The 13,548-nt window shown below is 40.6% G+C and overlaps 1 protein-coding gene across 6 annotated transcripts in view; it reads right to left on the bottom strand.

The window, feature by feature from the left end:
• The window catches only part of fgd4a (FYVE, RhoGEF and PH domain containing 4a), a 58,498-nt gene that overhangs the window by 11,072 nt on the left and 33,878 nt on the right, over positions 1 to 13,548 (bottom strand). For 5 of the 6 annotated variants that reach the window (XR_006011913.1, XR_006011912.1, XM_041997947.1 and 2 more), the window contains exons 2-4: positions 9,889 to 9,972; positions 838 to 990; positions 200 to 383 (exon numbers count right to left, since the gene is read on the bottom strand). Coding sequence is in view for 4 of the 6 variants with exons in the window: in XM_041997947.1 (XP_041853881.1) it covers positions 200 to 383; positions 838 to 990; positions 9,889 to 9,972 (421 nt within the window). In the remaining 2 variants the exon portion in view is untranslated. Of the gene's footprint in view, positions 1 to 199; positions 384 to 837; positions 991 to 6,762; positions 6,874 to 9,888; positions 9,973 to 13,548 lie in introns of those variants that run through there. The other variant, XM_041997950.1, reaches the window with a different exon arrangement.

Raw genomic sequence — 13,548 nt, 5'->3', positions numbered from 1 at the left:
AAAGTTACAGCAAGAAACAAGACCCTTTTCCTGAATCACTGAAGGATTTCCTACAGAAATCACATCATTGTTCGGCTCTGCCTTCACAGCATTCACTTTAACTAATATTCCCTCTTTTTCTGGACACCACACATGTTAGTACATGTTAGTACATGTTAGTACATGTTAGTACATGTTAGAGAGAATTGAGAGTCAGTACCTGTTTTCCTCAAATCGGCTGATCAGATCGGACACTTTGGAGGGTTTGTCTCTGGCTCGGCTCGCAGCCCCGTTTTTCCCTCCTCCCTCCTCCATGGTGGATCTGAGGGGTGGTTTCTGCATGTGACCCAGTGGGGGTGAGAGTGCCGTCACTGGGCTCTGGAGATGCGCTGGCTTTGGAGGCACTTAAGACAAGACGGGAAAGCAAATATCTTAAATTCTTCTGATACAAGCTTGATGATTTTCACATGAGGAGACAAGTCATTGCAGCTTGAATTTGGAGCTGAAGGGGGCAGTAGAAGCCATCCAAAGTGACACCACTGACAAGTTGTATTTAAGATCCAACATGTAATAAAAAATTCAGCACAGAGTAACTGAAGTATTTTACTTTTTCTCCACTTATCTCAGGGTTTGTTATTAAGCTTCCAGTCTGATTTTGATAAGAAACAATGGAGCCTTGTTTCTTTCTTATCTGTGTAGAATGATTAACTAAGAAGTTGATCTCCTGGTTCTCTGATCCCAGGAAAACTTACATGAACACAGGCATATAATGAACTATAAACTCATCTGGTAATGTATAATTATTTAACATACAGTTCTTTCTTAACATCCAGTCTCTTGGGACTTGCTAATATGCACCTTGAGGTTTAGACGGCAGCCGGGGCCTGCTGCCAGATCCTCTTCCATTGACCCTTTCCCTGCTCTTGTCCGCTGTCCCTCTGATCGCCCGACTCAGACACGCCTGCACGGTGGGCGCGTTGCTGTGTTTCCACGCCGGGCTGCTGCCTACAGCTGAAGGACACAGAAACAAAGAGAGAAACACGGCTGTCAGGACTAAATCAATAAACACTGAATATCGCTAAATTCCTCACTGACAAAGAGTGAAGATAGAGGTGGTTACAGATTAAACACTGTCAACATTATGGAGGTTTGTTTTTACTGTTTACACACATGGATCTATGAAAAAAACACGTCTGTTAAAGCTGCTCATCCGACAGCGTTACAGTGCAGCTTTTTCTGACTCAGAATTCAGATACTGTCCTTGGTCCAGTTTTGTCTTTTTAAGACATATTTAACAGGATGAGACTTGTGTTGCTACAAAATGTTTCATCTTTGGCCTTCGTTGCATTCTGGGTCACTGTAGATAAAACAAACCACGTTAAAACATTTGGCACAGTGAATATGAATATGTAAGTAATAATACCTTCTGCCACTTCGTGGCTCTCCACTGGTCAGTTTGTGAGCACTCATGTGTGGAAGATGCTTGTTCTTCCTTTAGCTACAGTTTTTCTCTACAATCCAAAGATGTGCATGTCGGGTTAGCTTGAATCCTTTTTCCCATGAGCGAGCACAGTTAAATGTCTCCTGTCACTGCTGCATGCTTTACTTTAATTCACAACTAGCTCTACCCTCAGAAGAACGTGTGTTCCATACAGCAAACGATTATTACCTATAGTCCCAGCTGTGAAAAAGATTATGATAAACAGCCAAAGACCAAATGTTAGCAAGCGTAAGACACGTCAGCTGATTATCCTGCTAATGATCCGACTGATGACCAGCAGCAGTGAGATTTTTACCCAACCAGCTGGCCACAGATGGTACAACATAAGTGTTTAGTCAGAGCAGGCAGACAGATTTAATGGAGCAACTGACACAGACAGGCAGTGTTTACAGACACCTAAACCCACCTCTCTCTGACCTCGCATAATCTGCACACATGTGCCTGCATGGAGCAGCCTGGTGAGGCAAAGATCCTTACATGGAGTCATATGGTCACAGAGTTTATATGTTTTACAATTAGTTTCCATATTAAGTGCTCACCTGCAGGGGCACGTGTGATGCACTGATGGGTGATTCGATGCAGAAATAAATACACTTGGCTAACGTGTGTGGATAACCCATAAGAGCTCGACGTGACATATTTGTCACATACAGTTTCTGAGACATTTTGCTTCAATTTATGGTATAAACTTTACTCAAAATCCTGTTGAACACAATCTGATACTCGTCTTCTGTCCCCTAATAGAAACCCAGAAGCAGAAAACCATATTATAATATTTTTAATATATCACATGGTAATAACTGGTAGATATCCCACCCAAAAAATGTAAAATTTTTAGTTACATTTTGTTAAAGGGCCAAATAAAGACCTTATATTTAAAAAAATTGGACTTTTCTTACCACTTTTTCATGGGTCGGGCCTTAACGGGATAAACAGTGCATTTGGTGAAACTGAAATCTAAACCTGCTGTACAGCTGAGCATGACACATGCATGCAAACACAGAAAAAACGCTGCGTCTGTTCTGCGCTGAGTCATTAAGGGCTTAAAGTGCAAACAGTGAACTATGGCCTTCATCTGTTTGGCACCTCTAATCTTAATCTAACAGGCGAAGGAACATGTTTCCATCATTGTATCATGAATCATTAAGAGATTTTGACTTCCTGATTGACTCTGTATTTTTCTTCCGTCTAAAAATAGATGAACCATCTGAAGTTTCAGAACATCATGCAAACTACAGGGTTTCAGAAAATGTGAATATAGAGCAGAAAAAAGTAGTCACTGAACTATTAATAGAAAACAAATCTGCAACTGATTTGATTATTAACGATTTGCCTGACTAAGATGGATACTATATTTATGTATTTCTTGAATTTGAATTTTTAAAAATAATGGTTATTTGCAGCCTCTGGCGTTAGTGAGAAAAATCTTTCCACTACATTTGCAGTGTGCCCTTCCAGATGCAGTTTGCTGTTATTATAAGCCAAAATGGTGCTTGGAGCCCTGTACTTATTTTTCTAACGTGATCTTTATCTTACCAATTTGAAACAGAAAGCGAGAGATACAACCACAGAACCATATAGTCACAGTTTCTATTTATACATCACAACCATAATTAAAGACAACAGCTCGGGCAACTGTCTGCCTGGAAATGGTCCCACGCTGTTTTTAGGAGAGGCGACTTTCTAAACATGGCCCCAAAATAACCAATTAATTATGAAGGCTGCTTCAGGAATTGCCCTTGATGAGGTGGTTGGCTTCTCTGTGCAGCCACATTACGAGATTATAAGAAAACAACCAACAACAAGTTGTATATTATACATATATGGCTTAAAATAAAGACTCTGACTGCAAATTGCAGATTACATGTGCCATTTATCCTGGGAAATTGTAGGAGGTCTACTCTCCTCAGTCTGGCTCGATCTCTTGGGGCTGTTTGAAACTGTGCCCCTACGCTGTAAATGAGCTCTGGACTAGAAGTTTTTAACTCGAACCCAGTCAGCTGTACAAGTATTTTACTTGATATGGTTAGGGATAAGAGAAGAGAGATGTAAACAAAGTGCAAAAATATGTGCTTGGTCCCACATACACTTTGATCTACAGACAACTATTAGTAAAAGATCTTAAGATCAGGTCATAAATCTTAAAGATTTAGACTGAATAGTTGGAGCAATGAAAGGCAGCCAGCACCGTTACAGGAAACACAGAATGAACTGTACTTCTCTCTGATAACTGGGAGTGCTTGGAAAGAACTGCAGCTCCTGGTAACAGACTTATTCTGGTATCTTTTCATTAAAACTGTCAGCCTAAGTGACAGAAAGCCGTGTACAGTAAATTAAAGGCAGCCAGCCACCACCCCGCAGAAACACTGTGATTCTCCATCTGTGTGACAGGAAAGGAGCCCGGCTGTTTGATGCTGGGATTCGCTGATGAAAACATCAGAGGAGGCCTCTGAAGAAGAGCTCAAAGCAAGTCAGAAGTCATGTCATTTCATATCCTTATATGTTGTTGTGTTTATACTGTATGTTGTTTTTCTTTTTACAGAATTCAAACACTGTTGCGATCCAGGAAGTGAGAAGCTGAGACTCGACCTTTGCTTGTTGCAAGATGGTGAGACTCGCAACCATGGCAACCAGCACTGAGATCGCACTGGGCTCGAAGGCATCTGCATCTGTCTTAGTAAATCCAAAGCTATGCAGCTGGGACATGAAAAAACGCTTTTTAAAGGTCTTTGATCAGAAGCAGCTGAAAAGCAGAGTCCACAAAATGCTGGTTTGCTAAACAACTTTGTTTTCATATGCATAGTCTCTACATTTGTCAAAAACACGAGTCACCTTTTCTCACGTTGTACGTATAAACAAAACAGTTACGTTGAAATCAGCTCACTGCGAATGTTTCTGGGTCTGTGGTTATTGTGTGGCACCATGGTATTAAAATCTGCACCCCATCCCGTTCCAACAACACTTCTAGTACTCGCATCACACCAGGAAAGTTTACTAACGCAACATGAAGGAATGCATCAGTCCAGACCAAATATCTTTCCCTGCAACAATGCAACAAAACAAGCAACGTCCAAAAATAGTGAATCATCCAAACTAGAGACAAAAATAGCCGAGAGGCTCCAGGCACAGCAAGTTCTGCCAGTGTGTCGTTCAAACACTTCACTTTTAAACTGTTTGCCATGAGAATTTTATACAGTCATGTGCCTTTTCCTGACTTCAGAGGTTCCTTCATGCCGGCTTCAAGAATTCTAAAAAATGTTTTCAGAAACTAAGAAATAACTGTTTGATGGTGAAAGAGAATAATGGGAGAGATGTGTTTGAACTTTGAGGCTGCTTATCAGAAATAACTTCCTCTTTAGAAAGGACAGTTTTACTGGTATCAGTCTTTTTTAATGCATGACTATCTTCATACAGAACAGTTTTTTCTTCCTTTCACTTCTAATTATGTATCGAGAGTCCCTGATCATATCCTGTTTAAACCCTCTGTGTCTAAGGAAGTTGGTATGAACCTTTAATGCTTCAGACTCATTCTGACTGGAAGATGTTATGTTTAAATAGCTTCTTGAAATCATTTAGCTACTCTTGGTCTAATAAAAAATTGTGTTTTTAATAACCCAGTTTTTTTTTTTATTGATACTAGACGTTTGTATTGGCTAAGAGTTCATTTTTAAAATATTTATCCTTGTTTTCTTGATCTGGTTCTTTCTTAGTTTAGGAAATAATCCTCCTGTAATTCAATGAGTGGTAATAAATCAGAACAGCTACATCACACACACACACACACACACACACACACACACACACACACACACGCACACACACACACACACACACACACACACACACACACACACACACACCAGCTGGAAAACGGACATGTCAGCTGTGAGCTGGAGCAGCCATTCGTTCTCTACTGTCATTAAAAGAACATTTTATGATGTTAGCAACTAGAATGACAACAGATACAACGAAGAAAAGCCAGAAAAGAATTCAGCCTTTACCCACCTTCCATCTGCACTGTGTGTGATGTTCTGCATGGATATTTTGAAACACAGAAGATACACACAAGCATCCTTAAAACTCCCCAACAAGTTACTCAGTCCCTGTCAAAACATCCTTGACATCTTTCAGTGAGATTTTAAAGTGATGCATCCTAAATATAAATCAATAAAGACCCTTCCTTGACTTTAAGAAGCACCTAGTGTCTAAGTTTACTGAGAGTTCCTCATCAGCAACACACTCTATGGGAACAGCTTTACTTTGCAGGCCACATACCTGCATAAAAATTTCATTCTCTGGTTGCAAAATACAAGTTGGCCCCATATTTTAAGGAAACTGTCACCCCAGAAGGTTAAGGTTATCAATACGATCAACTTTTTGGAAACCATGAGAATCTGTTCATATTTACAGGAAAATCTTTTCACCCTTTGACAAACAGGAACATGACAGCATTGCCAGGAAGACAATTCCCTCTGGTTTGTCTTTGCAGGCAGGTTTGTCAGCTTAATCCAGCCAGCCTCGAAAAATGTTCAAGATTTTTCTTACAATACAACACCACCTCCATGGAGCACTGCCAGCTCACAGTCGACCTACCTGTCTGTCTGCTGTGTCTCACTCTTTCTGCTCCACACTGCTCCCCTCCTGGCCAAAATGTGCACTACTACATGTGAAATCTGCCAGGTGAAAAACAAAAGATGAACCTGTTTGTATGGTGCAGTGTGTCCACACCCTGCCTGCACCAAAGGGAGGACTGTCAGCCTGAAACGAAGGCTTTTCCTTCTCGCCTTGTGGCCACACGGGCTGATGGGCGTGACTCTCAGATCACAAGGAATGTCTGACAGGACTCTTCACAAATTCTCCTTCTTCTTGATACAAGCAGACACACTGAACATCTTGTAGATGGCATTTTCATGGTGACAGCAAGATGAAGGAAAATGTGAATGTGGATAGATGAAGTAAGCCACTATGTCAGAAAACTCTGACGTCTTTCAGCTTTGGTTCAGCCAGAGGCAACTTTTTTACATGGAGACCATCCATCACGGGAAAAGCTCAGATGCTTTTAAAAGCCAAATCTTCAAACACTGTCTCATAAACCAACAGGTAAAGAGCAGGACATGAGATTTCTCTATTGTTTCTCAAAGCTTGATAAAGTGGTGTGTTGTCCATTTGCTACAATCAAAGACGGCAACAGTGGATTTATTAAAAGTGAGAAAGTCCACGATTAAAATACACAATCCAGTAGCATAGTGAAATATTGTGTTAAGCTAAAAATGCCAACTCACCCTGTGTTTCAGACAAGCGTGAAAACAAATGTAGTGCCAGTCTTCACTGAGGGACCGTGGCGTGACTCCGAGAGAGTGGCTCCCAGAAGAGAACTAAGTTTAGGCTCCATGCAATCTTCCCAGGGAGTGCTGCTGTGACAGAGTCAGCTCAGCAGGGAGATTTACAGAACAGCAAGACTCCTCCCTCACTCTCGCTTGCACACCCCTCATTTAAGTGTCTTTTATTCAGAGCCACACAAACTGAGAGCGCAGCATTCACAGCCCTGCACCTCTGAACTGACAGGACCTGTAGCTTTAAACTTTAAAAAGCAGCATGCTGAGAATCTGCACCAACGAGGGAGTGCAAGAACAACATTTCCCTCAGCTGCTTACATGTTTAAAAAAACAGCAATAAAACAGTCAGCAAATGTCAGGCTGGAACTGATGCCATAATAAATTCAGCTGTGTGTGACAACGCTTGCAAATACAGCGTGATTACAGTGTTCTCAAGCTTCCTCTCACTTCTCTGCTGATTTATTTAAATCTGATCACAAATCAAGCACACAAAAGACCAAAAGTAGGCATGAAACACGATCACACGAGGAAAACGAACTTTGCTTATACAAACGATCTCTCGCACTCTGTCCCTGTAATCAGTCAGATCAATAACCAGCAAATGCATCACTTTTGAAAAACAATTAAAGCTGAAAAAAAGACAGTTGATAAAAAAACAGTCCAGCTGAATTAACAGAATAAAACAAAATGTTTTTTTTTTTTTAAAAAATAAGCCACGCAAAAATGAAACTGACAGAGAGAAAGGTCTTGTATAAACAAGATGTACCTTTTGCAGAAGTCTACACAGAGAACTGTAAGTCTGTCCTCTCCAAAGGCTGCACAGCTTGTCCCTGATATGATGGTGACGCTGTCTTTATACACTACCTGCTAACCTGCTAACCTAAAGCCACTGTGGTTAAAGTAAAAAGATGAAGAAAGGACCTAAACCAACACAGGAAAAGTTCACGCTGACAACTATTGTATGATGTGACTAAAACATTTCCTTTCAGGGGTTCATGTGAATGAGGACACAAATTTGAGTGTGTTGGTGTTAAACAGTTTCACATACTGTTCAACACCTCCAGATCTTTTTTCTTTCAGTAAAGCAACTGGATCAGTGTGAATCTCATTGAATACATTTTTATATACATTGCCTTTACTAGCAGGAATACACTTCTTCTGATCAGATATGCTTTGTATCGGATAACAGAGCCAGTAAAATATCTGCCCTTTAGCCTGAAGTTAAATCATCCCACTGTAGATAAACTCCAAAATGACTGATGGGAGCTGACAACCAAAAACTGCAACCTCATGCTCAGATCTCGCAAGCTGTTGCATGTGGTCAGCTTGTGCAAATGCCAGCAGTCTTCTTGTTGAAGGGTTTGACTGGTATCTGAACAGCAGACAGAAGTCACGGGTCTCAGCAGAGAGCCGTGAAGCATCTCAGACGTCACCAAGATGTCCTGACACACTTCATTCAAATACTCTCATGATTCAGATCAATAACCCAGTTTTCATTCGTTCATTTTGTGATGCTTGCTGGTGAATACAGATGTGTTTCACTTAATCTTTTATTTAAAAGACCTTATATGTAATTATTTTAGACACAAGCACATCTCTGGTAATTTCTTCTTGCATCAATATGCTTTGTTGTCGAAGGATTTATTTCCATGTCCGACAGCTTTATCGTGCATAAAAATCCTCTTCTTGCACCTCATTTAAATGCAAATAAATATTTTTTTTGAGCTAGCAAAGATCAGTCTGGTGAGAAAGCCTGGTTGCTTAGAAGTTGCATGCACTCAGCTTTAATGGCATATTTCATCCGTACGTGGTGGAGTTAGTTCATAGATCAAAACAAATGTTTAACTTTCTGGTTCTGAAATAAAATTTTGAGATAAAATATTGCTTCCCACTTCATTTATGGTTCCACAGTTAATGCACAAATAGCAGTTTTTATTATTTCTGGAGCTGTTAATCACTCAGTAAGCTTACAGAGGGTTGTAGGAGTCCACGCCTGGCTTTACTCTGGCACACGAGGCCTTTATTGTGCCGTACACACCGTGTCGGTGAGGGAGTGTGACAAACATCACAGACTGGGATTAGCTGTTTCTGTTCTTCTACCCAGACTTTCTTCAGATTAACCCTGCCTCATTCTCTAATCCAATGGCTGGTGTGAGATTAGAACCTCAGTCTGCTGTGAATATGAGGGCATGGTGGGACAAAACTGATGGCCCAGTATGATTAAAAGGAGCGTGGGAGTCAAATGGGGAAAGTGTGGAAGACTAATAAATGGAGAAGACTGAGAAAGGCATTTAAACATTGCAAAAAGAAAAACAGGTGTTCAACCAGATGGAGGAGATGTAAAAGGGTGCGTAAGAACATTAGACAGAAAAAAGTATAAAAAAGAAAGAGGCAAGGTACCAGAGGAAAGCTCCCATTCATCTAAAAGAAGCAGACCTCGAGCTAAGGACACACACACACACACACACACACACACACACACACACACACACACACACACACACACACACACACACACACACACACACATTTGTTATAAAAATAGAATCGAAACCTGCAGCTTCTTCACACCCCAGTACAGCAGAAAGCTGCAGGAACGCCATTCTTTTATTCGTGTCACAGCATCCTCCTGCAGCCTCCCTCTGCATATTAACATTCCCTCACAAGTTTGCTTCATGATGCCAGAAATACAGGATCTGAAAATTTTTAGTCTGCTTTAAAAGCATTAAACAAATGAAAAGCATAAATAGATGCAAATTTGTGCGACCCTCTTGCTGTGAATCGGAGGGTGGCTGAGAAGTAAACGTTTTGCATCTTAATATGTCTTGTGGTTGCGTTTTGCCTCCCACACTTCACAAGATGAAGGTCAAGACACTTCAACACCATTACACCCATCAGAAACTACAGCTAGGTGAACATCTTTATTCTCAGCATGCACAACTAAGATGTGAATTCCTGTCCAACTTTTAAGTTGACAAACTGCTCAGATGCATAATACATTATTTGCATCTATTAGAAAATCTTTATATAAATTTTAAAATCAGGAAGATGAGTTGAAGCGAGTCCGCCTACCTCTGGACTGTTCGATTTTCACAGCCACACAGGTTTCATCATCTGCACTCCTGGTCTGGCAGCAGGGAGTTTTGCTTTTTCTCTCTGCAACAGCAAAACACAAGATATGAAGAAGCTGACACATCTGCTGAGGATTATGAGCAAACTGGAGAATAATCTAACAGTGTGAGCTTCCAGCAATTTATGTAAGAGAAGCACCAGCTCAGGAGTTGAAATGAGGATGAAGGGATCAGAAAGAGAGAGAGACTCGAGTGTGCTGCATTTATAAAGAGATGAAGACTTGTGTTTGTTTAGAAAATGAAAAGGGATGCACCTCCCCTCGGAGACAGAAACCTTAATTAGCCTGTCTGTGATATGTAGGGCATCATCTGTGGGGAGAGCTTACACTCTTTCAACATAGAAGCTTAATATGCACATAAAAGATTAAAGAGAAAATAGTAACGGTTGTAAAAACAATGATGGGCTCATGAGTATTATCCCCCCCCCATACCCACACATATATAATGCAGATAATATTACAAAGATTAGACCACACGAACACACTCTGATCTAAAACCAAGCATCACAGTTGTAGGATAAGGCACACACACAAATATGTTGTCCAGCACTACATGGTGGTTTTAGTTTGCGTTATGACCTGCGTGAACCCTGAGCGCCCCGTGTCACACACACCTAAATCCATCCCTGACAACTGAACAGATTAAAACTGAGATGACCTTAATTTTTTCACTGTTCAGAAAAATGTTGACTATGTGTGATACAGTGATACTGAAACCAATCTCTAAAGCCTGATGGCGGAAGGAAGGTACCACCAGTAGTCTACAGCACAACAATACGACCTGCTGATGGTGGTTTGTCATGGATGCATCACGATGGAGCAAAATCAGAGCAAGAAATCATAAAAATTCAACGTTTAACTTCTTAAAACCCTGCAATTTTCCCCTAAAACAGGTTTTTATGATAAAAGACTTGTGGAGGTAACAGGAGGGTTTTTATTGCAGCATCATCTGCTACTGGAGTACAGCATGGCTTCAAGGATAAATCACATTTGCGACTAGCCTGAAGTTGAATCTACTGATTATAGCCTGGAATGGTACAACATGTCCTGCCCACATTGGTGTGATACTAAGAAAAAAAAACCAAAAAAAAAAACAGTAACACAAAGGATTTACAGAAATATCCGTTTAACATAACGCCCGATATTTAACGATGAGCATAGAGGAGATCAACTGGTAACAGTGGCTGGAATTTATCTGGTGTGTCCTGGTTGTGTCACATTTGCCCTGAAACTGACAACATATACTTATATTTAATTTTACTGAGCACAAAGAAATGTAGTCAGACTCCACACGCCCTGAAATGGTTTGACAGGCTGTCGTCTCTTTAAATTTCATTTTACTCTGGTAAAAGCTAAAGAAAGGTTTTAAAAGAAAACAACATTTCAGATGAAAATAAATGATAAACACAATCGTACTTAGCCATCTGCTAAACTACCTGTTATGTTGATATCAGCCAAGAGTTTTTCAATCAGTGTTTCTAGCTTATGTCTTTGGTGGGTAAGGTCATTGGAGTCTGATCAGTAATAATGTAAATATAGCCATTTTTCTACATGCTAGACAGTTTGGTCTGGCCTTTCGTTGCAGTTTGTATTCACACCAGTGCATCACAGTGGGAGGCTTTCTGTGGGAGATTTGTCCTCCTGGCTGGAAATACAGGGAGGAGGGGCGGGGAAACGGAGGTCTAAGCACAGCATGTGATGCAGAAATTACGCTGCTAAAATCACAGTTTTCTTTCCAACATGTAGAGATAGATTATTCTGCTTATAGTGTGGATATGAGTACGGCATATATCTGTGCTGCGTACGGGTCAGTATCAAAGACAAACTAACACACAGCGTTGACAGTAAACGCTCCAGCACATTTGCTGACGCTTTCATACATCGTCTCATCCACAGATTTTACTTGATGCCAGGGTGGAAAAAATATGCAGCACCAATGTTGCACACATTCTCACATACCAACACATCTTTAAAACATTGCAGGCCTCTAAAGCTCACGTTAAAAGCAGATTAAAGCAGTACTTCATATGTTTCCGACCTCAAAACTCTACTTGATGGCACACTGACATTCATCATGCACATTCCTGGAGCTGTCATTGGCCTGCAGTGTCTGAGGCCTGAGAATCGGTGTTTCCAGCCCGGAGCATCATGGGACAGCAGCATTTTGCTTTACTGCACCACGTCAAACACCAGCAACCAGATACCAACACACCGGCCATTTTGAACATGCGCTGTGGACATTATCAGAGACATAAAAAGTGACAGAGCAAGAGATGAAACAAGTCAACATCGGACTGGCTTTTACTCGTTTATTTGCTCATAAAGAAGACGGGATGTAAGATGGATGCTGAATTGACCTTTGTTAGGGGGTGTCAATGTGCTAAGATCTGCTAAAGATCAGTAGATAGATAGATAATAGGTTTTGTTATGCAAGAGAAAGTGCAGCCTAAAAAAATGACTGAAGTGTCTAACATAGACAACCTGGAACGATTTACAGCACAAATCCCTGGAAAAAGTAGGCCTGTCTGTGTAGGGCTCAAATAGTCCCATAGTTTTAATTTCAAATAGCCAAACCTAATTTAAAAAAATGTCAAAATAAGCTGCCTGGACAACTAGTTTAAAATTTAGTAAAGTCCAACCTGAGTTCAACTTTTATGACCTTTTTTTCTCGTTCTTTTTACAATTAAAATTGAAAATTATTCATTCTTTTTCTAGATCACATGTTCATTTCAAGGTCGCGGGGGGCCGGAGTCCATCCCAGCAATCTGAGGCAGGTGAACCCAGTCTAAATTAGATTAATGGCAAATATCCATTATCACATTATAATGCTGTCAGAATTTGAGGTTAAAATAAAAAATATTTACCCAGATCTCTTGAGTATTAGTACCGGATCACAATATAAGCGTGCTTGTGCACATTTTGCCACTAAACTCATAAAAGATTCAGACATTGTGTGTTTTAAACCACATATCAAGCATCATGTAAGTCAGTACATAACAATACAGTAATGCTGAACTGAGACGACATAATTGAGTGTGAATAATGAAACTTAAAAGGTAAAATGGACTCTCTCGGTGGGAGGTTGTACAAACTGCGGGAAAGACAGATGACGTTGTGATTGTGTGTTTTAATGTAGAAGGGGAACAATATTCTGGCTCAGGGATTAAAGGAGGCTTTCTCCACCCACCATCTGGGCTCCTCATGACAGGTCTGCCTGCTGTTCACACACACACACACACACACACACACACACACACACACACACACACACACACACACACACACACACACACACGCACACAAACTTATTTTACAATACACATGTTAACCCAAATCTCTTCTAGAAGTTTCTTTTTGAAAATACGAAACATGTAAGCAGCTTATCAAATGCATTATGTTCATATCAGGCACTTTACACTCTTCAGACGCAGCCCGCCAGCTCCCCTCCTCCAACTGACACTCAGCCGTGTGATGACACATGCCTATTGTTTCCTGGAGGGGGATGTGTTATTATGTCAGCACTGAAAACACATACACAGAACACCACACACTATGCAAACACTCAAGTGACTGCATCTATGAGGGATAAATACAGTCTGATG

This window comes from Melanotaenia boesemani, chromosome 10, assembly GCF_017639745.1.
Source record: "Melanotaenia boesemani isolate fMelBoe1 chromosome 10, fMelBoe1.pri, whole genome shotgun sequence".
NCBI lineage: Eukaryota > Metazoa > Chordata > Actinopteri > Atheriniformes > Melanotaeniidae > Melanotaenia > Melanotaenia boesemani.
This window is presented reverse-complemented; position numbering and strand designations above follow the sequence as displayed.